Raw genomic sequence first — 27,914 nt, forward strand, 5'->3', positions numbered from 1 at the left:
TCTTAATTCCAACTTTTGATTCATCTAGCCCTGCCTTTCTCATGATGTGCTCTGCATATAAGTTAAATAGGCAGGGTGACAGTATATAGCCTTGCTGGACTCCTTTCCCAATTTTGAACCAATCAGTGGTTCCGTGTCCAGTTCTCACTGTTGCTTCTTGACCTGCATATAGGTTTCTTTTTAATTACAATACCATAAAGTGGGATTTATTAAGCAGTTGCCCCATTCTTTTGTGCCTGTGAGCAGGTGTTGTGGACCTCCTCCATAATGCCTGCTGGATGGTTTTCTTTTTCACTAAGGGCAGCCATGAGGGACACAACTATTTATAAAGCAGTGATGTTACAGAGTGCTTTCTATCATCTTCTCTAGTTCCCTAGCCTCTCCTTACTTTTGATCTTTTTCTGTACAGGTAGGCATATTTCCAAACAAAGAAATATGCTGTAGCTACCAATTATTTTTATTTTCTGAGAAACAATTATGAGTCCCATGTAGGTCCCAAAGGCACACTTAAATATAAAGATAATGCAGAAGGCTGGTGCTTTCCTTCAACATTTTTTTTAAAAAAATGAAACAATAAAAATGTAAGAAAAAAGCAGGACTGTGAGAAAAGTGGCTTCCTTGGGTATCATGTTGGAGAGCCTAGTTCGTAAGCCTGGTTATGCCATAGTATATGAAAGAATAAGCATACAGGAGAATTGATAAAAAAGGTACATTTACTTTGGAGAAGTTCCCTTTCTGCTTTGACCCAAACTGCCCCATTCACAGATCCCAGATATTGCACCAAATTCCTGTTCACTAAGTCCACTTTATATAATTAATGAAACAAGAGACAATTCAGTTTGGAGAAATTGAGACATCAGAACTGATGCTCACATAAATCTAATGAAGGCCAGAATGTTTGCAATGTTGTAGAATTTTGAATGTTGTAGGGAATGTTACTGCTGATGAGTTACATAGGTTAATTCTTTTTAGAATATATTTTTTAGAATACATAATCCCAGAGTTGGGGTCATCTAGTTAGCAGGAAGCCCTATACCAGGGGTCAGCAACCTGAAACAGTGAAAGAGCCACTCGAACCGGTTCCCTCACAAAAGGAAAACCTGAGATCCACAAAAAAATGTGTGCACATGTGCATACATGCGCGCATGCGCAGAACAGGGTTTGACTGAATAGTGGAGCCAAGGCGAGATATGCACCTACCCTGCATATTTGAATTGATTGGTTGAACTTTTTTAGTCCCACTTTTTTTTTGGACTGCACATGGCAGAGGACCGGGAGCCGCAGGAGATGGCTAAAAGAGCCACAGGTTGCAGACCTGTGCCCTATACCATTGACTGTCCAAGCTCTTATTGAAAACCTCCAGTGATGGAGCACCCATAATTTCATGGAGACAAGCCATTCCATTGATTAACTGTTCTATCCTTAATTCTCTTTAATTTCCCCTTAATTCTAGGCTGGATCTCTCTTTGATAATCTTCCACCTGTTACTTCTTGTTCTTCCCTTTGATCCTTTGGAGAATAGGTTGACCTCCCTCTTCTCTGTGACAGCCCCTCAAATATTGGAAGACTCTTATCATATCACCTCTAGTCCTTTTCTTTTTTATACTAGACATACCCAGTTCCCGCAATTCTGTTAACATGATTTTTAGAAAGAATCAACCCTGTTCAGCTTCAGGCCTAGCTTGACTCCCAACAATAAAATATCTAAAATTTAGGGTAAGTGTATGTGTTTTGCAAATATCTCTAGCTATTTTCCAGCTTGGCACAGACTACTATTGTATATATTATGTGATGACAACAGTCCTAAATAACTATCTGTACTCGGTGCAATAAATTGTGCAGTATATTAGTATTGGACACAAGGGGCTGAATATAAAATCTTATTCCAGATAAAGATTATTAGACGGTATTAAGCAAGTTGCAATCTCTCATCCTAATGTACCTCAAAGACTATGAATTGATACCAATTTGTCTTTTTAAGTAGATTGGGGAGGGAAGGTTGGCCGAAGAAAATTGGTACAGCTAATGATCACGTTTATCCAGGGAGAAGCAGGCATGATAGCATATTGTTCTGCACTGTTTTAAAAAAGCAGCAACTGTCCACAAGAAAGACATATCACAATAGATTAATTCACTGATGAATAAAAGTTGCAAATTTGCCTGTATTTCTATGTCATACAAGTGTGTGTGTGTGTGTGTGCGTGATTGTGTATGTGTAATGATTATGTGGTATCAGGTCACATAATTTTTTTAAACAAGTTTTATTAGTTTTTCAGTTAAAATCTACATATTTAGAAAGCATCATGATGACTGGGTAATCAGAGATTCAGTAACAGAGTTTTCAGTACATAATTCAGGTTACATTATCAAAACATCCTTCTCAATTTCCCTTAACATTTCATACAACCAGTTTAAACTAATAAATTTCTAGAAATAGCATGGTCAGTTGAAAAAATTTGTCAATTCAATTTCATTGAGATATATCTATGTCCTGTTATTAAAGTTTACCTAATTTTAATTTTAATTATATTATTCAAATTTAGCCTTTAACATCCCAAATAATATTCACAACCCAAATTTCCCTTATTTCATTACAGCAAAAACTATAGCATCTAACACGTACACAGTGGCTGAGTAGCTATGTTCTACCTAATAAACATTGTCTGTTTCACATCCTAATACATCACACATTACTGACAGGACCACAGCCTATGTTTATCAATCTACAACTATTTATACACAACCAGATTCTATTGTAAATTTTAGCTAATTCTTAATTCTTAAATAGAATAATCAAATGTCTTTTAACATCAAACGTGGGATCTATAAAGCAAATTTCCATTATGTCAGTGCACAAATTATAATGTCTAAAATAAGCCTAATAAATACATAAACACATTCTAGTTCTATCTCATAAGCATTTTCTAGTTTAGATCCTGATAGATCACTGATTACTAAAAGGATAACCTTTAATGGTTCTCTAAGAACTCACTTTTTAAATCTAACTCTGCCTCTTTTTTTTCCAATCAGGTTTCCAGACCAAGGCCTTTGAATTGCCAGATAGGTCTCCCTTCACTCCAATACATATTATTTGAATCGAAGGAGGCCATCTAGCCATCAGTGATCCACAAAAACCAAACCATTTGTAATCATTATGTTGTTGCCCTGTTAGTTCTAGTCTCTGCATTTGCTCTAAAAACTTTATCTTCAGTTCGGTCTGGATTCCTCTTCCATCTGTGTTCATCTGCTTTAAGTAGAGAGTCTTATCCAATTTTATAATTAATGCTTGGCTATCCAGGCTTTCAGGAAACTGTCTTTGTTGATCTTCCATGTCCTCTATGTTAGCATCACTATCTTGCACATAGTATACTTCTAACGTTATAGGGTCTTTTGGAGTCAAAAGTTGATTATTAAGTTTTCCCATAGTTTGTTGTTGGTCCTTAAGGTTATTTGCCATAGTGATAGTTCCTTGTACTTTTAAAGTTGTCAGTTCTTTGGATAATTGTTGCTTATATTCCTCTGTCTCAATAGTAATATCTTCCAATTTTATTATATTCTGAAGTGTAAATTCTTTAGTTGCACTCTGGGCTTCAATTTGTGACTTAAGGTTGGCATGTAAATTATTAAATCTGGAGATAGACATCTCAGTGACTCTGTAGATTGTTTCAAGTATAAGGTTATAGTCAAGTGAGGTTTGTGGCTGATCCTTTCTCCATTTTGTAATAATTATAAATAGTCCTTGGTGGAGGCTATTTTTCAAACAAAAATCAGTAAGAGTCCACTTCCAGAAGTCTAAGCCAAATTCATCTCCAGCTGTTTCAGGTTTTTATCTTAATGCCAAGGTCAGTCCAAAATGTAAGCAAGCTTGTTTGCCAACGGTATTCACTAGATATCCCCAGAGTACTTCAAATCTTTTTCAGACAGTATCTTTTTATTTATTTATTTATTTATTTATTTATTTATTTATTTATTTATTTATTTATTTTGTCCCCTTTTTTAGATTAATATGTAGAATAGTCCATTTCTGTAAATATAGGAACTTTGGGCCAAAAGTAGAAAGGCAGTAAGTCCAATAAATCAGTATAATTTAGTACAAGGCTTTTTCTTTTCTCTCCCAATGTAGACAAAGGCCGGTCTTAAGGAGGGTGGGAAAAAATCCCTTTCCTCTCTACTCGCAGGGGGAAGCAAATTCAAGAAGCTTTAGGCAGGGAAAGTAGACAATTAGGAAAACAAGAAGGCAATTCTCACCCAGTTTTCAAGTGCTTTCAAGTGCTTTGTTGTGCTTTTGGCTTTGGTAGGAAACGGCTAAATGATGGGCCATGGGAGTGGCCGATCCTTTCTTCGGTTCGGAGAGTAGCTCCAAGCCAACAGGAGGGCTGCTGACCTTCTACCGCCGACTGGAGAGACCTCTCCCCTGCTCATTGCCCCTCCAGGGCGACTTTTGACCCCTTTATAGGGCCCCACTGATGAAGAAATTCAGGCAACACAAGGAGCGATTCCCTTGCACGTCTGGCTGCATGGAAAATCCAGAACTGGAAGCCAGGCCACATAATTTTAGCAACCATACAGATAGACTCTCTCAAGGATGATTTGTCCCCAATCTGGCTTTTTATGACTCTCAGTGGTGCATTCATTACTGTTGTTACTGAATTCATCCATCTTGGTATTGGTTGTTCGCTTCCTCTCTTTCTTTTCATCTTTTACAGTATTATGGGCTTCTTTTGCCTCCATATAATTTTATACAGAATGCCACTGTCCAAATTATTCTGGCCTCTGTATGTGTGTTGTATGTATTTTACACACACACACACACACACACACACACACACAGAGAGAGAGAGAGAGAGAGAGAGAGAGAGAGAGAGAGAGAGAGAGAGAGAGGAATCTCAATATCATTTCCAAGTCTTCATTGCTAACTCCACCAAGTCTTACTCCAGGGTATATTTCTGCTGGTTCCTTTATTAAATAACATAAGTTATCTACCATGTCAATATCTTTCTTGTACGTTTTCAAGGCTTGTTGCTGTGTCTGTGGAATGCATGAAGGCACACAAATATATGTACACAAATACACGTGAAAATTTAAATTTTAACAAATGAATCATAGAATCATAGGATTGCTCACATTGCTGACTCATATGTAAGTGGTGATCAACACGACACACAGACATTTCTCATAGGCACTACTGTTGAGTCAGGTACTGCTCATCCTGTACCTGTGAAGCTACATCCTGCAGTTGGTCATCTGGTAGTGGCACTGTCTATCTCACATTATTCTACCTTACCAAGAGGTAGGCTGTTATTTACTTTATCAAATGCCTTACTGAAATCTAAGTATATAGATCTATATTCACAGTATAGAGTGCATAGTTATCTGTATTCACCTGGTCCACTTAGGTCTACTTTGGTCCATTTAATTACTTTATCAAAGAACTCAATAAGATTGGTTTGGCATGACCTCTTCTTAACAAAACCATGCTGGCTTCTAGTAATCACTTTGTTCATTTCTAGGTGCTGTCAAGTGTGCTTCTTCATTATCCTTTCCACATACTGTATTCACCAGGTACTGATGTCAACCTGACTGATCTATAGTATAGTTTTCTAGATCAACTTTTAAAGATTGGAACCATATTCCACATGCTCCAGGAGCTCTCAAACTTTTCTGGATGATCTATCCTCCCAGTGAAATGGAATAGTAGTCTATAATCCATAGACTGCAATTATTCAGGGTATGCCATAAAACATAAGAGCAAAGGTCCAAAGGACTATTTAAACCAGTGGAAATATCCTGCAGGCTTCTTCATTATCACCCTCTGAAGAACTATTCAATGTCTCCCTAGATATTCTAGCAATTGCATTTGAGATAACAGCTTTAAATGGAATTCCATCTGGTTTTGTTTGAAAATGTGATACAAATGAAAAAAGTTGAATTTTTAAAAAGCGCACATGAAACTTGATCATTACAGGTTTTTCCAGCCCTAACAGTGAAATGGTAGCTTAATTATCAGAAAGTATAGATTAAAACTAGCAAAACACCTGGCTTCTAAAATTTGAAAAGTAACACTGTAGACAGAACGAGAACAAAAATATTCTTAAAAAAACACACACACCTCTTAATACTGAGAATGTTCTCCCTCCCCTCCAAAAATGTTATCCTCTGCTACTGCTCTATACTTTTATTTTGTTACTGCACTTTTTTCTGACTTGGGGTTCCCATCAAAGACCCCAACAAAATCAGTCATCACAAAATGAACTAGTAGACATCAGAGTTTGATATGGTCATCTACTTTGCTATAAGAATTATAAAAAAAACCCGCCTTCCTAGTAGCAATTGAAGCAAAACCAATATTTCTTACCTGTCATATTGACAAAATGATTTCAAGGGTATAATTCCTGGGCAATAATTCAGAAGTTGTTTGTTATTAGTTTTTTTTCTTCCTTTCTGAGTTGTTTTTCTGATCTACAATCTAATACTAGTCCTCCCTAAGTTTTCAAGATCACCCAACATCAGCTAGAAGATGATGCCATCTATTCTAGGATATCCTCAAACAGCAACCACCTAGTGGGAACACTGTTGTAAGATACCTTACATTCAACCAGATTTAGCTACATTCCAACCTCCCTGAAACTAAATGAAATATGTTTGGACTGAGGGAACTGCTTCCGGCAGAAGGGAGCATTTGTAAAACTGGCACAGAAAAATTGCTAAACTGACTTTTGCTGCTGCTGAAAATATTCACAAAAAGAGGAGTTAGCATTTAGTCCCACTAGATGAAATAAAAGTTCCATAATAAACCACGGTACTGAATTTCATACACTTACTGCTTGATCTGATCTCACTGACAACTTCACATAATAATGCAGGATTCTTCAGAGCAAATATTTCTGATTTCTGCTTTAGATATCTTTCAGTGCAGTTTCAAAAAAACAAATGACATACTGGTCAAGAGAAGATCTAATGCTGCTTGCTAATGATTAAACAGTTTTTCCTATTAGCATTTTTAAACATTTTACCACACAAAGAAACACATATGCCACTACTACTTTTTTGTTCCTCTGTAGGCTGTAACCATTATCAAAAGATAAACTAATTAAAACATGCCTTGCATTTGTGTAGCTTGATCATGTGAACATTTCAAGAATATTAGGAGACAGCAATAACTACTGTAGGTAGCCAGATGCTATTAGCAGAGCAGCATCACTATGATGAATTGCTTTCTAATCATTTTACTTTTTTTAAAAAAAGTGTATCCTCTCACTTTAAACAATTCTTTCTCAATATCTACCTTGGAATTTTCATTATCTATTTTTTTTCTTCTGCTCTAATGATACACAATGGACCCATTCATTCTTAATAACATTATCTGAACCATACCCACTTCCCTAGTTTTCTACAACATTAAGAGTTTTCTTAATATTAGAGAAAGCTCTTCCTTAAATTGTCAAATTTTAAATGATACTATGGGAACTTCAACTACAGTTGCAAGAAAAAGTATGTGAACCCTTTGGGATTACGTGGAGTTTTGCATGAATTGGCCACAAAATGCGCTCTAAACGTCATGTAAGTCACAACAATAGAAAAACACAGACTGCTTAAAATAATACTACACAAACATTAGCTGTTGTCATGTTTTAATTGAACATAAGATGGAAACATTCACAGTGCAGGGTGGAAAAAGTATGTGAACCTTTGGACTTAATAACTGGTTGACCCTCCTTTGGCAGCAATAACCTCAACCAAACGTTTCCTGTAGTTGCAGATCAGACCTGCACAACGATCTGGAGTAATTTTGGACCACTCCTTTTCACAAAACTGTTTCAGTGTAGCAATATTCTTGGGATGTCTGGTGTGAATCACTCTCTTAAGGTCATGCCACAGCATTTCAATCTGGTTGAGGTCAGGACTCTGACTGGGCCACTCCAGAAGGCGTATTCTGTTCTGTTGAAGCCATTGTTTTGTTGTATTACTTGTATACTTTGGGTCATTGTCCTGTTGCATCACCCATCCTCTGCGGAGCTTCAGTTGGCGGACAGATGGTCGTACGTTTTCCTGCAAAATGTCCTGATAAACTCTGGAATTCATTTTCCCATCAATGACAACAATCCGTCCAGGCCCTGAGGCAGCAAAGCAGCCCCAAACCATGATGCTCCTTTTGCCATGTTTTACAGTGGGGATGAGGTTTTGATGTTGGTGTGCTGTGCCTTTTTTTCTCCACACATAGTGTTGTGTGTTTTTCCCAAACAACTCAATTTTGGTTTCATCTGTCCACAGTATATTTTGCCAGTAGTGCTGTGGAACATCCAGGTGCTCTTTTGCAAACTTCAAACGTGCTGCAATATTTTTTTTTGACAGCAATGGCTTCCTCCGTGGTGTCCTCCCATGTACTCCATTCTTGTTTAATGTTTTCCTTATTGTAAATGTGTCAACAAAAATGTTAGCATGTGCCAGAGATTTCTGTAGGTCTTTAGCTGACAGTCTAGGATTCTTCTTTACCTCATTAAGCATTATGCGCTGTGCTCTTGCAGTCCTTTTTACAGGACAACCACGCCTAGGGAGAGTAGCAACAGTGCTAAACTTTCTCCATTTGTAGACAGTCTGTCTTACCATGGACACATGAACATCAAGGCTTTTGGAGATACTTTTGTAACCCTTTCCAGCTTCATGCAAGTCAACAATTCCTGATCGTAGGTCTTCTGAAAGCTCTTTTCTGCGAGGCATGGTTCACATCAGACAGTGCTTCTTGAGACCAGTAAACCCAAAACAGGTGTGTGTTTTTAAAGGGCAGGACAGCTGTCAGCAACACATCCAATATCATCACACTGGTTGGAGTCAAGGTTGGCTCACTCCTGGCTCCAATTAGCTCTTGGAGAAGTCATTAGGCTAGGGCACAGATCTGCAACCTGCGGCTCCGGAGCCACATGCGGCTCTTTCAGCCGTCTCTTGCGGCTCCCAGTCCTCTGCCATGTGCAGTCCCCCCCCAAAAAAAGTGGGGACTAAAAAAGTTCAACCAATCAATTCAAATAATGCAGGGTAGGTGCATATCTCGCCTTGGCTCCACTCTTCAGTCAAACCCTGTTCTGTGCATGCGCGCATGTACGCGCATGTGCACACATTTTTTGCGGCTCCCAGTTTTTCCTTTTGTGAGGGAACCAGTTCCGAGTGGCTCTTTCACTGTTTCAGGTTGCTGACCCCTGGGCTAGGGGTTCACATACTTTTTCCACCCTGCACTGTGAATGTTTCCATCTTATGTTCAATTAAGACATGAGAACAGCTAATGTTTGTGTAGTATTATTTTAAGCAGACTGTGTTTTTCTATTGCTGTGACTTACATGATGTTTAGAGTGCATTTTATGGCCAATTCATGCAAAACTCCACGTAATCCCAAAGGGTTCACATACTTTTTCTTGCAACTGTACATGGCATATCTTCCTAGCCTTTGTTATGCTAGCTGGGGAGTTACAGAAGTTGAAAAACAATCCATATGGAAGGGACCAAAGTGGAACAAATTTTTATATTTTGAAACCCACCTGACATTATACATGAGAAGTTCATGTGCAAAGCATTCCTAGGTTTTCTTTATTATATCCAAAACTAACCATAGGAAAATCTAAAGAAAGTGCTGCTCACTTCCTACAGATCTCTTCCTTATAATCCAATAATTGTAAAATACTAGATATATTTTAGATAGCAGTTTGGATCACAATGCCAATACATCAGTCTTAGTTGTATTCTTACTAGTCTTCTCAAAAGAGTGATGAACTGTCAAATTCAGTATCTCTTATAAACATTTCAAAAGTTATATAATTATTGTCAATAACTTAGACACAAGCTGTGGAAGGATTCTTCAAACAAGCATTACACTAGACTAGAGGATGTTTAGCCACAAAGAGAACAAAGGTTTGTTTAGCGCACGGGTCGGCTGCCCGCGGCTCCGGAGCCGCATGCGGCTCCGGAGCTGTCTCCTGCGGCTCCCAGCCGCCCGGTGCGTGCGCACCTCTTCGAATGGGCAGTGGTGCGCGCGCACCTCTCCAAATGGAGAGTGGCACTGCCCGTTCGGAGAGGTGCGCGCGCACCTCTCCGAATGGGCGGAGGTGCTTGCGCCCCTCCCCAAACCTTTGGAGAGGTGCGCGCGCACCTCCGTGCGAACGGGCAGCGGCGCCGCTCTTTGGGAAAGCTGTCGCAGCACGTTTGCAGGCTGCTGAAAGCGGCAGCTCTGCAAACGGGCCGCGGCAGCTTTCCCAACAAGTGGTGCCGCTGCCCATTCCGAGAGGTGCGCCCGCACCTCCCCAAACCTTTGGAGAGGTGCGTGCGCACCTCCGCACAAACGGGCAGCGGCGCCGCTCTTTGGGAAAGCTGTCGCGGCACGTTTGCAGGCTGCTGAAAGCGGCAGCTCTGCAAACGGGCCGCGGCAGCTTTCCCAACAAGTGGTGCCGCTGCCCATTCCGAGAGGTGCGCCCGCACCTCCCCAAACCTTTGGAGAGGTGCGTGCGCACCTCCGCACAAACGGGCAGCGGCGCCGCTCTTTGGGAAAGCTGTCACGGCACGTTTGCAGGCTGCCGAAGGCGGTAGCTCTGCAAACGGGCCGTCGCGCAACCGGGAACCGGTTCCATCACACATTAAAAAAATGGCAACTGCGCGTGTCCGCGCATGCGCAAGAAAAAACTGTTTTGCGCATGCGCGTGCATGGACGCACGCACGCGGCTCCCACTTTTTTATGTGTGATGGAACCGGTTCCCAGTGGCTCTTTTCCTTTTTCAGGTTGCCAACCCCTGGTTTAGCGACATAAGATAGTTCTTTCACATTTTATTTACAAAGGTCAGCTACTGGTTAGTTGCAAAGGTATGCAAGGCGAAGTCTGGTATCTCAAGGCTCAAGAAAGGATTGTTCCCTCTAAAGAATGGAGACTAAGTTGGTATCTCCTGCCCATAAAGCTCATACTACTTTGTTGAACACTTTCATTCACACAGAACAGAAACAACTACTCTCAGACAAACGGCAGTTTTATAGTCTTTTTCTCTGCAATTTTGTCCTTATATAAAAGCCAGTGATAACATGATGATCTAAATATAAATCTGTGCTCTTGTTAGATTCTTTTCCTATTTCCTTCTCTTAAGTGTTTACATGAACAATTATTTTGTTCTAGTAATTAAGATGTCAGCCTGCCAGAACGATATTCATGTTACACAAGGCCATATCCTTCATTTCCTACAATCAAAGGCAGCTCAAAACAACTGGAGAGAATTGATTCCACTGTAAACTTACAACAAAGTGGTGTTTAGAGATTTATGAGAATACATTCGGGTTATCACATGGTGCCATGGCTCAGTACCAGAATTGCACATAATTTCCTAAATTGGCAGGCCCAGCACAGAGATGCCCAGGATCACAAGAAGAGCCAAGACTAATGTCCTTTTGTCAACAAAGTCACTGAGAAAGCACAGATCTAGATCTAGAAAAAGATCATTACTTGTTTTTTATGCACTCATTCTAGGTAATTACTATGGTATATTTTGATTGGCGTCATGTCGACGCCTATATACACTGCCATGACGAGAGTTGATAGACCTTGGCATAGTTCCATTATTGATGTGCACTTTGCCCTGGGCTCTTAGAAAATACACTTCACAATTTGCTGTTACAGTGAGTTTTTATTTAAAGAAGAAAGGATACCTCATAACTGATTCACTTCAGGCAAAGATGAAGCCTCTTCATTTTTCAGTACTAGGTTTTTGTAGAGCTATTGCCAGGAGCATCTCAGTGCAGCAACACAAAAAACACTTTAAAATATCTTTTATGGTTGCACTTTATACTTTGGAGAACAAACAATTATCCAGCTCCCTTCCCTTTGCACCAGACTAAGGGTTCCATTACAAGCCAAACAAAGAACTGCTTATAGATTTCAAAAACAGGAAACAGATTGGTAATCTTTGTGAGACTGAAGTCTTGTGCCTCTTTTATGTACTTAAAATATCAGAATGCCTGAAAGCATGAAAAGGGAAACTACTGCAAAAATAGAAATGTGTCTGAATTAAAAATCAGAAAAACTCTAGAATATCATTTCCCTCTTCTGCTTTCAAAAGGGCTACTTGCTATTATTTGCAGTCTGCAAAGCTTTATTTAAAACTTGTATTTTCCATATAGATTTTTAAAGCCACTTAAGATTTATTAGAAATTTTTGATAAATAATACATGATGGAAGTCCACATTATTTGTATTCTTGGATCAGGGAAGTCATATCATTGTTTTCCCCCAACCATTTTGTCTTCAGCTAGAAGAAAAAAAAAATGATGCTCCACAGGGCATTCCCTTGAACAAGACATGAAAACGGCTTGTGTTCCAAAACATTTATGCAGTACATTAGCACATTTTCTTTTAATAGTTTCAGAGGAATTTACAAACAGTAACCAATTGAGTTTTTAAATTGGAAGAAGATTTAAGTTCATTAATGAGAGTAAATATTAATTTGTGATATTTCTAGAGTACAAGAAAGAAATAAAATACTAAGCAATATCCAACTTAGATTTTCTTTGATATGGATTTATTGCAACAAGATCTCTTGGTTATTTTATAAATTCTTTTGTTTTTGAAGTTTTACCATTTGTGATGCTGCATAATGTACATCTGGGAGCATAACCAACTTATGATGCTTGAACACCATAGCTCAAAGTAATCCACGCTGAAGCTATAATTGTCTGATTCATGCTTAACATTAAGTCATAAATTGGGTTTTCTTACATTTGCGCAAAATGAAAACCAAATAAATCATATTGATACCTGGATTGGCTGTGGTTCCTTGCAAATCTTGTTTTCCTACTCCCCCAAAACGCAAAACAAGTATTTCCTCTTTTATATCCTGACCAGAAGATTAACAGACAATCAGCACTTTTTTCAATGGCTCTGCCCCAAACTTAAAAGGCAGTTGGAATTTGTTAACTTCTTGAGGAAGACAAGTAGGCGTGATAGAAAGACAAATAGACTTATTCTATGTAACACAACAGGAAAAATGGAGAGAACTCCAATAAATGTTTTATTGTGTATTTGCATTTGGCACTGAATTTCCAACTTTGGATATATCTGTCTGTATATATCATTATAAAACATAACCAGCCTTTTCTTTCCTTTCAAAGTTGCAGTTCATATTTAATACATTTTTATCTACAAGTCATAATAAGCTGCCATCTCAAGAAATCACATGCAAATTGTTGAGACACAGCTATGAAATTTTTTCATTAGCAGGACAGCCTTTATATCTATCAAAATTTCACAGTTGAGCATAAGTAGATATGAGTCCAAAACAGTTTCACACCAAGGACCATGCACTACCTAGAAAATTTCTTCTGGAAAGCTCAGAAAAATTAGTCATCCAATGTTTACAGCCCACAAATTTTGTGGAAAATTTTTGACAAGCCATTTGCCAGCTCTGGTTTGAACACTGTCCTAACTCAAATTTCCTGATTCAAAGTGACTGGAGGAAACTAGCAGAACACAACTTTAAACGAACAGCATATTTATGAGTTTCGAAATTATGCCTTAGAAGACTTCTGCAATTAAACAACTATAAAAAAACATATTAGAAGATGTAAGACTCATAAAAATATGAAAAATATTTTGGATAGCCTAAAATACATTAAACATTGGGAAAATGGTTTACAAATAGTTTAAATAAATAGAATTCAGACTAAGTGGTAGCAGAAGGAAATTAAAAAGGATTTTACAAATTCATGGCATAATGAAACTTGCTTGGATACAAGAATTTAATTTTATAATTTATATAAATAACATCTAAATCTAAATATAGCACTGAAAATTGGGTATTTATTTTATTATTTAAATTATATTATTATACCGGATTGTTTATTGCCTAGGAATGTCAAGACACTCACATGATTTGTCTAGTACTGTAGATGATGTATATATTTACATTTGCAAAGGCTGCATTCACTGTTCCAGAGGGCAGTTACGCCTTCCCAGGGAAAGATCCAGCTGCTTCAAGGATTTACAGATGTTTGGGAGTACCTCAGCATTCTAAGAAGCACTTTTTCCACTTTGAATCTGAAACTCTGCACAATCCTAGTAGATTCCTGGAGCAAATGCTATGAGATTTAGCAAAGCCTTTAAGAGATCTAATAACAATGCACTTTGTGTCATTCCTAGCATATTAATTTCATTTCTTTCTGTATACAACAATAAGGATTATGTTTAACTTCTCTGCTAGAATTGATCTCTTTTTCAAACTAGCAAAACATAGTATTGTATTATATAAGCAATAGCACTTCCTTTAAATATGATATTACAATGAAAACCCATTATGTGAGCACTGTTGCATTTAAGCATATTTCAACTGCCCAACTGATGGTCTACATGACTGAATGTAACTACAACTCAAAGGAAAAAAAGCAAAAATTGGACCTGATGAAAGTTAAAAATAAAAAAGGAACCTGAGGATTCATTTTATTTGATATCTTAATAAATCCTCCCTCCACTCTAAGAATAATCAAGGAAAACATTTTAAAGACTCAGGTATGGAGCAATGTAGACTGTAAAATTAGTGGGAGGAAACACAAGGAAATGTCAATATTTTAAGTAAGGGTACTGATAAATTCAGTCCAATGTAGAAAAAGGTATTATTTTTTCTTTTCAAGGTAAGTATGCCTACTTATTTTACATTCCACTTTTCTTTACTCTCTTTGTCTACAGTCTTCCTTGGAGCAGTATGAGACAATACTGCTAGAGAAAAACAGATCTAAAAACCATGGAGGCTCATTGCTGAAAGACTGAATTCTTAACAGAATTTACAACAATAAAAAATGAATGTACAAACTAACACCACCAACAAAGATTCTGTGTTGAACAAATTAAAATCACAATTTCATCTCATTCTAACTCAGTTGAACTAGTTATACCCTTTGTTTGGTTTGTAAGACATCCCTTTCCCATATTATGCCAAGCAGCCCAAGAGAGATATTGCCTCTGTTTTGAAATGACAACTGCTAATTTAAACGAAGCAATTACCTTTTGCCCTGAGGATGATTTGGAAGATTGTTAGATAATTTTTTTAAAAAAAAGTTACAAAAATAAATCTAGCCTCCTGTTCTGTCTGTTGCATTTCCTAGTTTCTGAGATCTCAATCCCTGTGAGTAATTCCAGATGACTTCCAACCTGGAGGGTACCCTGAGAAAAGGCAATTACATATAAATGAAGCACATGGATTTAGAAATATGTTTGAATAACCATACCAAATGTAGATCAAAATACAGCTGCTATGATGAGTTTTGCTTGAAATAAACATGTTGTTGTTGTTAGCTGCGAAGTCGTGTCCGACCCATCGCGACCCTATGGACAACATTCCTCCAGGCTTTCCTGTCCTCTACCATCTCCTGGAGTCCATTTAAGCTCACACCTACTGCTTCAGTGACTCCATCCAGCCACCTCATTCTCTGTCGTCCCCTTCTTCTATTGCCCTCGATCTTTCCCAGCATTAGGCTCTTCTCCAGTGAGTCCTTCCTTCTCATTAGGTGGCCAAAGTATTTGAGTTTTAGCTTTAGGATCTGGCCTTCTAAAAAACAGTCAGGATTGATCTCCTCTAGGACTGACCGGTTTGATCACCTTGCAGTCCAAGGGACTCGCAGGAGTCTTCTCCAGCACCATAGTTCAAAGGCCTCAATTCTTTGGCACTCAGCCTTTTTTATGGTCCAACTTTCACAGCCATACATTGCAACTGGGAAGACCATAGCCTTGACTATACGCACTTTTGTTGACAGGGTGATGTCTCTGCTTTTTAGTGTGCTGTCTAGATTTGCCATGGCTTTCCTCCCCAGGAGCGTCTTTTAATTTCTTGGCTACAGTCCCCATCTGCAGTGATCTTGGAGCCCAGGAAAATAAAATCTGTCACTACCTCCATTTCTTTCCCATCTATTTGCCAGGAATTGAGAGGGCCAGATGCCATGATCTTGGTTTTCTTAATGTTAAGTTTCAACCCAACTTTTGCACTCTCCTTCTTCACCTGCATCAAGAGGCTCTTTAGTTCCTCTTCACTTTCTGCCATTAGAGTGGTATCATCTGCATATCTTAGGTTGTTGATATTTCTTACGGCAATCTTAATTCCAACTTTTGATTCATCTAGCCCTGCCTTTCTCATGATGTGCTCTGCATATAAGTTAAATAGGCAGGGCGACAGTATACAGCCTTGCTGGACTCCTTTTCCAATTTTGAACCAATCAGTGGTCCCATGTCCAGTTCTCACTGTTGCTTCTTGACCCGCATATAGGTTTCTCAAGAGACAAATAAGATGGTCTGGTACGCCCATCTCTTTAAGAACTTGCCACAGTTTGTTATGATCCACACAATCAAAGACTTTAGCATAGTCAATGAAGCAGAAGTAGATGTTTTTCTGGAACTCCCTAGCTTTCTCCATGATCCAGCTATGTTGGCAATTTGAAATAAACATAAACAACCATAAAAGGGAGAAACTGAAGAAGCTGACCATGATTTATGTATAAACATAAATTTAGGTAGCCTCCTAAAAGAGTTGGGCTGTTAAATGCTAAAGACCTAAAAATCACTGACCCTAACACAATGTTGTGAGAAAGCTCCAAATAGGACACGCTGTTCTACAGCTGAGAATTATCTCAAAAATGTCCTCATGGTTCTAAAATATTTTGTTTATGAGGACCCCCCCCAACATGTAGAACAGACATGTCAAACACAAGGCCCGGGGGCCGGATCCGGCCCGTGAAGTGGTTTCATGTGGCCCGCGAAGCCATCCTGGAAACAGTGGGGGAATGGCCCCCACTGCCTTGGCCCTGGCCCAGAGACCCTCCTTCTGCCAGAGACCCTCAGATCTGTCCCACTTCTGCCCAGGCCCCCATAGGCACCCTTGATGCGAACGATGTAGAGCTGGCCACGCCCACCCAGTAGGCCATATGCACTCTAGCCACGCCCACCCAGTAGGCCACGCCCACCCTGGCCATGACCACCTGGCCCCCTGAGGGCAACCGCAATGCTGATGCGGCCCTCAATGAAATTGAGTTTGACACCCCTGATGTAGAATGTAATTTCCCAACAGTCATTTCCTCTTCACTCATTTTTCTCAACTAGTACTAAAATGGAGAAATATTTATCAAATACCACAGTGGCTATTTACCTCATTTTTTCCTACTTTGGTGCCCACTAGTTCTGTCAGACTACCACCCCAAGTATTTAAAGGCAACCTCCAGCATCACCTTGGTTGTAGTCTCATAACTTCTAGTGATTTCAGCTTTAGAAAGCCTGATCTAGAGTAGTCTACAATAGTCTTTAAATTCATATTTGGTTTCAGCTACCTAAATTCTATTCTGTTTCATTCATCAACCAAAGGTGATACCACTGAGGTTATAGAAATGACACAGTTTACAGAGATGGACGGTTTCTCCTCTCAAGTGCAAATACTCCTATTATTAGCTAATGGATTTAAGAAATGAAAGACCTATGTATTACAGGAACCTTGACACTAATGTTCAGGAGAACGTGTGGGACAAGTTTTGCTCTCTTTATAGTTATAACCAGGTTGTACTTTCTTACTTCCATTTAATTCAATCACTGGAAACTAGACTTGCAGCAACTTTGACATTCCAATACTGTCCAATTCTTGGTCATGTTATAGTTTGATAAAACTAATAAATTTAGAAAATGACTGTCTAAAATCATGTTCACATTAACACTTGATGGCTTATGTTTAGACTTCTGTATATTTAGATAGAAAGTGACTGTGTGCAATGTAAAAAAGTGTTACAAGCATACCATTACATGAATAGTGAAAATATGTGAGCATCTAAGACAGACATGTCAAACTCACGACATCATGTGACGTTATGCGACGTATCGGAGCTTTTTCCTCATTGTCGGCAATGGGGTGGGCGCGGTTTCATCATGATGCAGCCGGCCCACAGGCCGGCAGTTTGACACCCCTGATCTAAGATGAAGAAAAAAACAACTTGGCCATTATACCTCAACTATAGTGGAAGTGCTATTCAATTTTTCAAAGTCATATTTTAGGATATGAGATATGAAAATATGAAAATTTTAATTTTTCACAATCTTCAGAGACCATTCAAAATATTAGAATGTGCACACACACACCCTACAACCCATGACCATTGGATTATCATTTCACAGATGGCCATGGGCAAAAAATTAATTTTATTTTATTTTATTTTATTTTATTCCATTTATATCCCGCCCTTCTCCGAATACTCAGGGCGGCTTACAAGCTTAGCAGTAGCCTTCATTCTATGTATATGCCTGCTTATTAGGGCTTTCGCCCCGCCCCAAGCGGCATTATTACAAAGTCAGCTTAATTGCCCCCAACAATCTGTGTCCTCATTTTACCTACCTCGGAAGGATGGAAGGCTGAGTCAACCTTGAGCCTGGTGGGATATGAACCTGCACTAATTGCAGGCAGCTGGTGTTATAAAATTGGTGTCTGGTATAACATTAAAGAAAAATTATACCGAAGTGTATTTAGTTGTTTTTATGATAAGAAAAAGTAGTATATATTTTTGATGCCAAAGATGTTCACTATTATTTAAAAATACTAAAAAAAGAAAAAAGCATGCTAAAATAGTATATGTAAGTATTTTATTTCTGATGCTCTCCTCCTTTGTGTTCCAACCATTAACATATATAAGAAATATGTTAAAGTATAAAAAATTTCTCAGAATACATAGAACTTTGGTTTCTATATTTCTATGAAAATGATAAAATTATAAAAAGAAAGGATTAGAAGAAACAGAAACTGTTGAGGTGATAAAATAATAAAATGCACATATGACAAAACTCTTAGTTCCTTCCCTCCACCCCCCACTGCAATTTAGTGATATGGATATCTGTCCAATACATAATTTCCTTTCTTCTAGTAGAGTGTAGATTGATTGTTCTGTTTTTACAGTTAACTTTTTTCTTACTCTGCTTTTTTTCTAAATAGGCAAAAATGAAGAGACCTACATTGTAGATTTCACCAACTTGTAGGTCCATTTATAATGAAAATCATTATTTAAAATAAATTCAGATAAGGCTTTATTATTGTCTTAATAAGCTATACATTTCCATTTCATACCTTAAGCATGCTTTTATAACATAAGCTGTACAACTAAAATTATTATGTATTTGTATACACATATATTTATATGTTTTGCATACATTTCTATTTTCCTCAAAATCCCTATTTTGAATTTATTTACTAGAAAATGGAGAAATGTTTTTGCTCTTATTTTTGCAACTTTTTTTTTTTTTTATTGAAAAGTTTTACAATACAATTTTCCATTAAAAACCCCCATCCCCCTCCACCCTCCCCTCCCTACCTCCCCCCTACCTCTTCCCTCCCCCCTTCCCTCCCCCCTTCCCCCCTCCCTCTTCCCTCCCCTCCCTCCCCCCCACCCCCCTCCCCCCCCCGGACTTCCCAGAGCTAAATACAAGGTATATATATATAAAAGCAATCATAAGCAACCATATACTAACAACCATAAATTCTAAAAACCATCACTCTCTAACTTATATAAGAACAAACAAAACTTAACATTATTAAATATATATAAAAAAAAATAGGAAAAGAAAAGAAAAAACACGAAAGAAGACTTATTCGAATGCTAAATAAAACTTCTTAACCCTATACTTATTCTGGATAAACTCAATCCACTTTCTCCATTCCATAATATAACGTTCTTGCGAGTGATCTTTCAAATAAGCCGATATCTTCGCCATCTCTGCCAGGTCGGAAACCTTTAAAGTCCATTCTTCTATAGTCGGCAGCTCCTCTTTCTTCCAATATTGTCCTATCAAAAGTCTTGCTGCCGTGACTAAATTCAGCATCAACTTGGAGTCCACCACTGTAGCATCAACAATTATTCCCAACAAAAAAAATTGCGGACAAAACTTTATCCTCCTTTTAAAGATCTTCTGTATATTCCACCAAATTTTAATCCAAAAGGCCTTAACCTTTTTACATGTCCACCATATGTGAAAATATGTTGCATCTTCAACCCCGCACCTCCAACACTTAGGCTGATAATTCGGATACATACTTGCAAGCTTTTTAGGATCTAAATGCCATCTATAAAACATCTTATAAAAATTCTCTCTTAAATTTTGAGCTTGAGTAAATTTCACATTCCTCACCCAGATCTTCTCCCACATGTCCATTGTAATAACTTCCTGGATATTTTGGGCCCATTTTATCATACAGTCCTTAACAAGCTCTGTTTCTGAATCAATCTCTATCAATGCAAGATATATCCGTTTAATATGTGCAGGTCCCTGATTTCTAATTTGCTTTATCAGATTTTCATCAATCGTTGCAAATCCAATTTTCTGGTCTTCTTTCCACCTGGCCCGTAACTGAGTATATTGAAACCATGTTTGAACAACCTTCTCTTCTCGCAAGAAGCTATATAATTTCAAGCACCAAACATTCCTTTCCAAACTTAAAATTTCCTTGTAGGTAGTCTCATCGTGTTTGAAACCAGCATGTATATTTTCTATTGCGTGTTTTGGAATTGCCCACAATGGTATCTTACAACTTAGCTTATGTCTATACTTCTTCCAAACTCTCAGCAATGCCTGTCTTAAAATATGCGTCCTAAACACAGTACCTACCTTCTTATCATACAACAAATATGCATGCCAGCCAAACAACAAATCATGGCCCTCAAGATTTAATAACCTCGATTGCGTCAAATTGATCCAATCACTTATTCCTACTAATGCAGCAGCTTCATAATATAATTTAAAATTAGGCAATTTAAGGCCACCTCTCTCACGAATATCCTGCATAATCTTAAGTTTAACTCGTGGCTTTTTCCCTGCCCACACAAATTTATTGATACCACGCTGCCATTCCTCCAAATTAGAGTCTTTCTTAAGAATCGGTATCATTTGAAATAAAAATAAAAATTTGGGCAGGACATTCATTTTCACTGCTGCAATCCGTCCCAACAAAGTCAATTGTAATTTTTGCCAACTCTCCAATTCTTTTTGAATTTTCCCCCACAATTTTTCATAATTATTTTTATATAGCTTTGTATTCGAGGGCGACAAAATTACCCCCAAATATTTAACCCTTTTAACAATCTCAAATCCAGTTAATCCTTCCAAGAAGGCCTTCTGTGAAACTGTCATGTTTCTAGCCAAAATTTTAGTTTTCTGTATGTTTACTTTAAATCCAGAAACCTTCCCATATTGTGTTATTATCTCTATCAGGTCCACAACAGAGTTCTCTGGCTGGGTCACTGTAACAACCAGATCATCTGCAAATGCTCTCAATCTATAGTCCTGATCTCCAACTTGTATCCCCTTAATTTTTTCCGAATTCCGAATCTTGTTCAATAATATCTCTAAAGTTAATACAAATAACAAGGGCGATAACGGACATCCTTGCCTTGTACCCTTCTCAATATTACATACTGCCGTCAGACTATTATTAACTATGATTCGGGCAGTTTGCTTTTGATATAATGCCCTAATCGGCTGTAAGAAATTTTCCCCAAAATCCATTTTATCTAACATTCTCAACAGAAATTGCCAATTCAATTGATCAAAAGCCTTTTCAGCATCTAAAAAGATTAGCGCTGCAGAGATCTGGTTGTGCCTTTCCAAATACTCTAACACATCAACTATATGTCTAACATTATTTTTCATTTGCCTACCACTAATAAACCCCGTTTGATCCCCATGAATCACCTGTTGCAGAACCCTCATCAGTCTATTAGCCAAAACCTTAGCAAATATCTTATAATCTGTATTTAAAAGCGAAATCGGTCTGTAATTTTTAACTTGAGTAGCATCCTGATCTTCCTTCGGAATCAATGAGATAAAAGCTGTTCTCCAAGACGGTGGCACCTTTCCCCCCCTCTGGATTGTCTGGAACAGTTCCTTTAACGGTTTTATCATCTCAAATTGTAAATTTTTATAAAAAGCCGCAGACAAGCCATCTGTACCGGGCGCCTTATCAACCTTCAAATCCTTAATTGCTGTAAGGATTTCTTCTTCTGTGATCAGTTGGTTAATCCCCTCTCTTTGTGCTTGCGTAAGGACCGGAATATTAGCATTCTCCAAATATTTATCAATGTCTTTTACCTCAATTTCCTCTTTGGTATATAATTTCGAATAAAAATCCACAAAAGCATCCTTAATAAGATTCTGTTGAAACACGACCCTTCCTTTATATTCAATCTTGTCTATATTAGAGGCCCTTTGTTTCTTCCTCAGTCTATAGGCTAACCATCTGCCTGGTTTATTAGCGTTGCAAAAAGTATTATGCCTAGCAAACCGCAGATTGGTTGCCACTTGGTCTGCCATTAATTTATCAAATTGTCCTCTTAACAGCCTAATAGCCTCTTTAATCTTCACGTCCCCTGGATTCAAAATCAGAGCCCTTTCTTTTTCCTTTATTTCATTCTCCAGTTCTTTCCTTCTGGTTTCCACTACACGTCTACGTCTATTATTCATATATATCAACACACCTCTCATATAGGCCTTACTAGCATCCCAAACCATATCCATAGAGGTACCCTTATTCATATTAATCTCAAAAAAATCCTTCATCCGCTGTTTACATTCTTCCACATTTCTCTGGTCTCTAAACAAGTTCTCATTTACGCGCCACGAGCGCCTGTCTCTTTTCTCCTTATCAATCTCCAACCAAACTGGACTGTGGTCTGAAATAGTTCTTGCACATATCTTCACTTTTTTAGTTCTCAAAAAGAAATCATTAGTCAACAAAATAAAATCAATCCTTGAGAAAGATTGGTGTCTGTCAGAGTAAAAAGTATAATCCTTCTCCTGCAGATGCCTCTCCCGCCAGATATCTCGCAATTCGAGATCATCCTTCAATTCAAAAAAAGTTTTAGGCAGTCTGGCGTGGCTTGGAATACGCTTAAAAGCTCCAGCTTTATCCAAGTGTACATCCAGAACACCATTCCAATCTCCCATAATAATAAAAGATTTATAATCCAACTGGGTAAGCTTTGTATGAAGTAAGCTAAAAAAATCAGCTTGTTGTTGGTTAGGTGCATATAGTCCAACTAGAAGCATCTTTTTACCTTCTAAGAGCAGCTCAATCATAACATATCTTCCATGCTTATCTGCTTCAATTAAGTCTGCTGTTAAGGCACTTTTAACATAAACAACTACTCCATTTTTCTTATTCTCTGCAGAGGCAACAAAATGCGTACCCAGTCTCGAGTTCAGTAAATACTTTTGATCCAAAACTCTAATATGCGTTTCTTGCAAGCATATAACATCTATCTTAAATTGCTTTAAATATTGAAAAACTTTCTTCCTCTTCTGCGGTGAATTTAGTCCATTAACATTCCAAGTTAAAAATTTAGTTGCCATGCATATCATCCAGAAGCCCTTGGACCACAGCCTTGATAGGACTAACTTCTTTAGGCCGTGCCCCTCCCACAGCTTGACTGTATGTGCGTTGCGAAGAAACTGAAGACTTTTGCTGATCTTGTTCTATTATTTTCTTTGCTCGTTTTAAAGCAGCACGCGTCACTCTTTGCTCTCTAGGATCATCCAAAGAAGTTGTAACTTGATCTCCTCCCACGCCACTTTCCTCTATTTCCTCCTCTTGTTGTTCTTCTTCTCCAGATCCTTTTCCAGCTTCCAGGAGCGTTAATGGGGTTGCTTTTAGGACATTATTGTAGAAATCACGCGCTTGCTTCACAGTAATCAACCGGTACCTTTTACCTTCATGCATCACCATCAGCCCCTGAGGAATCTCCCATCTGAACCTTATATCTCTTTGCTTGAGCTCATGCACGAGGAATGTATAGTCCTTCCTTCCCCTTAAAATCCTTGGAGGAATTTCTTTTAAAACCAAAACTTCTTGTTCAGCAATCACCACTTTAACATCATAGGCAGCTTGTATAATTTGATCTCTGATCTCTCTTTTTGCAAAATAAACCACCACATCTCTAGGCAACTTCCTCTGTCTGGCAATCCATGAATTCACCCGAAACACTTTATCCATAGCTGCTCTTATTTCAGATGCTGGCAGGTTTAATACTTCTTCAAAAGCCTCAGAGATCAGCTGCTTCAAATCTTCTTTAGTATCCTCTTTTAAGCCTCTGATTCTGACAGCAAACTGCATCTGGTAAAATTGGGCTAAGCTTAAGTCCTTCTCCAGTTTGTCTCTTACATTTTCATTCTCTCTTACTTTAACTTCTAATATAGCATTCCTTTGAGCCAAATCATCCATCTTTTCATCTAATTCTTCCACACATTCCGCCACTTTATGCACTGAAGACAAAATGTCTACCTTCATCACGCTGAGCTTCTGTTCCATCCTCTCTTCCATTCTCTCCTCCAGTTTCTCCAATTTCTCCTCCATCTGTGCAAATTTGTCAGCCATTGATTGATTAATTGAGTCCAAAAGTTTATCCACAGCATCTCGAAACTCCTTCGCTGTCAGCGCTTCAGAAGGGTGCAACGCCTGTAAAGATGATTGTTGCACTGGCGAGGATCCACCACTCCGAAGAGTTTTAGGGGGAGGTTTCGCCGCCATCTTTTAATCCTCAAATATGACGCACTTTCACTTAGAGTTTAAAAAGTTCAAGTAGTTAGAGAGTATAATAAAATAAGCCTCTTCACCTTTATCTCTTGTATCGCTCTGCCTGCTCCTTTAAATCATAGTCCTTTCTTCAGGCAGGGATGGTTCGCAGACGCCTGGCTCTGCTCCAAAAAGTTCAGAGCAGACACGCCGGCCAGCTGGGAGCAACCCAGGCTTCGGGGGAGTTCAATCCTTCAGCCGCCCAAGCTCCGAGCTCAGGCGGCCTCGGAGAACTCAACCCCTACCTGGGGCCTCACCCCCTCCTCTTCTCCCGAGGAGGGGGCTTCAATTTCGCCCGAACAGCTGTTCGGCGCTGTTACGGGCGAAAAAACAAACAGCTGAGCCGCGGGCAGCCCGGGAAGGCTGTCTTCGGCGCCGCGACGCCACCGGAAGCCTTATTTTTGCAACTTTTTTAGAAGTTTCACATCCCTGATTTGAAACCTGGGTAGACTTGTGATAGAAGGAAATTGTGAGAGATGGAAAAGGATTTGAACCCAAGAGAAACCCTAGCTTGAAACAATTCCCTGGGGTAGGGGGAAAACACCCTAAAATATATATCTCTGGTTCTGAATTCCATTCTATATATATGCAATAAAAACAGCAGCATCACTAAAAAAAAAGTTCTGGTTTGCTACTATCAATATTGATATACGAAAAGTCCCTAAACCAATGTTTCTTAATCTTGGGAACTTTTAAGAGGTGTGAAATTCCAGAATTCACCAGCCAGCATGTATCACCCAGTATCTGCAAAGCTGAACCTACCCTATGGCTTATAATTAAATATCTGAAAATACCAGTAGTTTCTGACTGGTATGTATCCACAAGTGTAGTTTTCCCATTTAAGGGACTCCCTTAAATATTGGGTTCTGTGTCCAATATAAAAGAACCAAACTATGAAAGGCATGGTTTAGGTCAGCAGAGGGCTTCTTGTGTGATCCTCTAGTCTAGTTCCTGCCTGTTCATGTTCCTGTCTTGCAGGAATAAAGTTTTTTCTCCCATGGAAAATAAGTGTCTGTACTTGCCACATACCATGCAGCATTGCTAATCATCAAGGCTATGTGAAAAAAGAAAGTTCACAGAAGTTGCCATTAAAAAAATTCAAGCTTTTTACTAAGAAAAGTTGAGCAAAATAGTTGTGATGCTGCACTGAGAATCATGAAAAATTACAAGTTCCACACAGGGTGGAACGAGAAGATGGTGCTTCTAGGCAATTTCAATCCCAGCTCAGTCAGGGACTCATCATCTTCCCTTCACTGTAGCAAAGGGCAGAAATGCATTATCTTGATGCTACCTTGCGTTGACAACATGCAGAGGTCTTCCGATGATATCTTTCTAAAATTATGCACCAAGAAAGTCCATTCATTTTGCATAAGTTAAGAAAATAGTTAGGCAATATCCTTTGTGAAATACTCTAGTTACACTCAGACTTTTTTGTCATTCACACACACACACAAACACACACACACACACAGAGAGAGAGAGAGAGAGAGAGAGAGAGAGAGAGAGAGGGAGGGAGGGAGGGAGGGAGAGAGAGAGAAGTTGAATGTAGTTTTGGTGGTGTTTTTTGACATGTTACATTTTTGGCTTATCCACAGGTATATTCAGTAAATAAGCATTCTGAGGTCAAACCTTTACACATTTTAATTTTCTTGGCAATAATATCTAATGGGTTTGGCAATGCCTTATTCTGGGATATTTTTTTAAACTTTCCAGTTTAGCCTACAGCTCTGGGATTTCCTTGTAGTCTTTTATACAAGTACTACTGTTACTTAGTTTTTTCAAGATCAGCCAATGTTGACTAAGCACTGCTGCTAGCTTGGTAATGTATTATGCATTCCAATTAGACATACTACACAATTCACAAAAAGTTTTAAATTTAGGTTGGGATGGAAGTAATATTACAAATCTTTCATAATTTCCCATTTCTATTCTTGGAAACCGTAGCCTATTACCCCCTTTGCAACACATTCTACTTACAATAATTGTTTTACATGGTGGTTTTTTTTTGCATTTCTAAGTTACCAGACCTCTGGAAAATTGTTGGATGTTCATTAAAAAATTACAATAACTACTTTTTTATTATACTTAAATTCTGCAGAAGAGTGAAGGATTCATTTTCAGCAATCATGAAAAGCCACTCTTATTAAATGATCTCTAGATCATCATTCCCTAGTTACATAAAAAAATTAGATGTTGATGATTATATGTCCCACCTTCATTTTATACAACTCCAAATGACATAGACCAGGGCTTTTCAACCTTTTCACCGATTGTACCAGTTTTAGAATATGGTAATATTCAAGTACCACCAGTCGCCTAGCAAGGTGTCAAAAACTTGACCAAACAAAAAAACGGAAAAAAGTACAGGTAGTCCTCACCCCTCTTTAACAACCTCTATTCTCTCACCCCCTTTAATATCCTCTCTTCCCTCACCCCCTTTAATATCATCTCTTCCCTTTTTTATAGCTTTTCCTCTCCCCCCCCTTTTCTCTTCCATGCACCTCCAGCTGATTCCTCTGAAGGCTGCACTTCTCTGTCTCCTTTGCAGTCCCTTCTCTTTCCCCCATTCTTTTTTTCTCTCCCTCCCCTGCCAAAACCTTTTATAGCCTCCCCTCCCGTCTTTTCTCTTCAGTGTGCACCAGAAGCACCCTTCCTGGAGCTTCTGTCTTGCCCCTGCAACCCTGCAGAAGTGTGCACTGATCCTGGGCTTTGCTCAGCCCCCATAGCCCTAGAGAAGCACCAATCAGCTGTAGCTGCTCCTAGCAATACTGGGCTTTGCTCAGCCCCGACAGCCCTCCTTCAAACTAGGGCATTTCCAACCAAGTTGCCTTTCCAACCAAGTTCTCTCCCTCCCTCTTCTCTGACTCCTTCCTTCCTTCCTTCCTTCCTTCCTTCCTTCCTTCCTTCCCTCCCTCCTTCCCTCCCTCCTTTTTAAGGGGGGGTCTGGGAGGTGAGCTGAGAGCCACACAGAGGCCCTTCAGGCAGAGGCAACAACTGGGGGGGAGGGGTCAAAATGGGAAGCCTCCTGCCTGGAGCCTCTAGCAGCTTAAAAAAAACCCTGTGAAGCGCTCAGAAGGCAGTCTCTTTCCTGATTTATTTGGCAAGGGAAAAAACATGAATTAAAGTGAAAATGCTACAAGAAGCTAAAGATAGTGGTGGATTTGGACTCCCGGACTGGAGACTATATTATCAAGCAGCTATCTTACCATGGCTTAAAGAATGGATTAATGCTGAGAAATAAAAGACTATTTTACCTTGAAGGGCATGACCTACAAATTGGTTGGCATGCCTTCCTATGGTACGGGAAGAATAAAACACACAGATATTT

The 27,914-nt window shown here is 38.8% G+C and overlaps 1 protein-coding gene across 5 annotated transcripts in view; it reads right to left on the minus strand.

Moving 5' to 3' along the window:
• The window catches only part of LOC310638234 (uncharacterized protein C1orf21), a 279,715-nt gene that overhangs the window by 107,940 nt on the left and 143,861 nt on the right, over window positions 1–27,914 (minus strand). The window contains exon 5 of one of the 5 annotated variants that reach the window (XM_083359105.1): window positions 17,833–17,950. The exons of the other annotated variants lie outside the window; for them this stretch is intronic. Coding sequence (XP_083215231.1) covers window positions 17,848–17,950 — 103 coding nt within the window. The 3' untranslated portion in view covers window positions 17,833–17,847. Of the gene's footprint in view, window positions 1–17,832; window positions 17,951–27,914 lie in introns of those variants that run through there. 5 annotated transcript variants of the gene reach the window in all.

Source organism: Vipera ursinii (genome assembly GCF_947247035.1).
Source record: "Vipera ursinii genome assembly, chromosome: 3".
Classification (NCBI taxonomy): Eukaryota; Metazoa; Chordata; class Lepidosauria; order Squamata; family Viperidae; genus Vipera; species Vipera ursinii.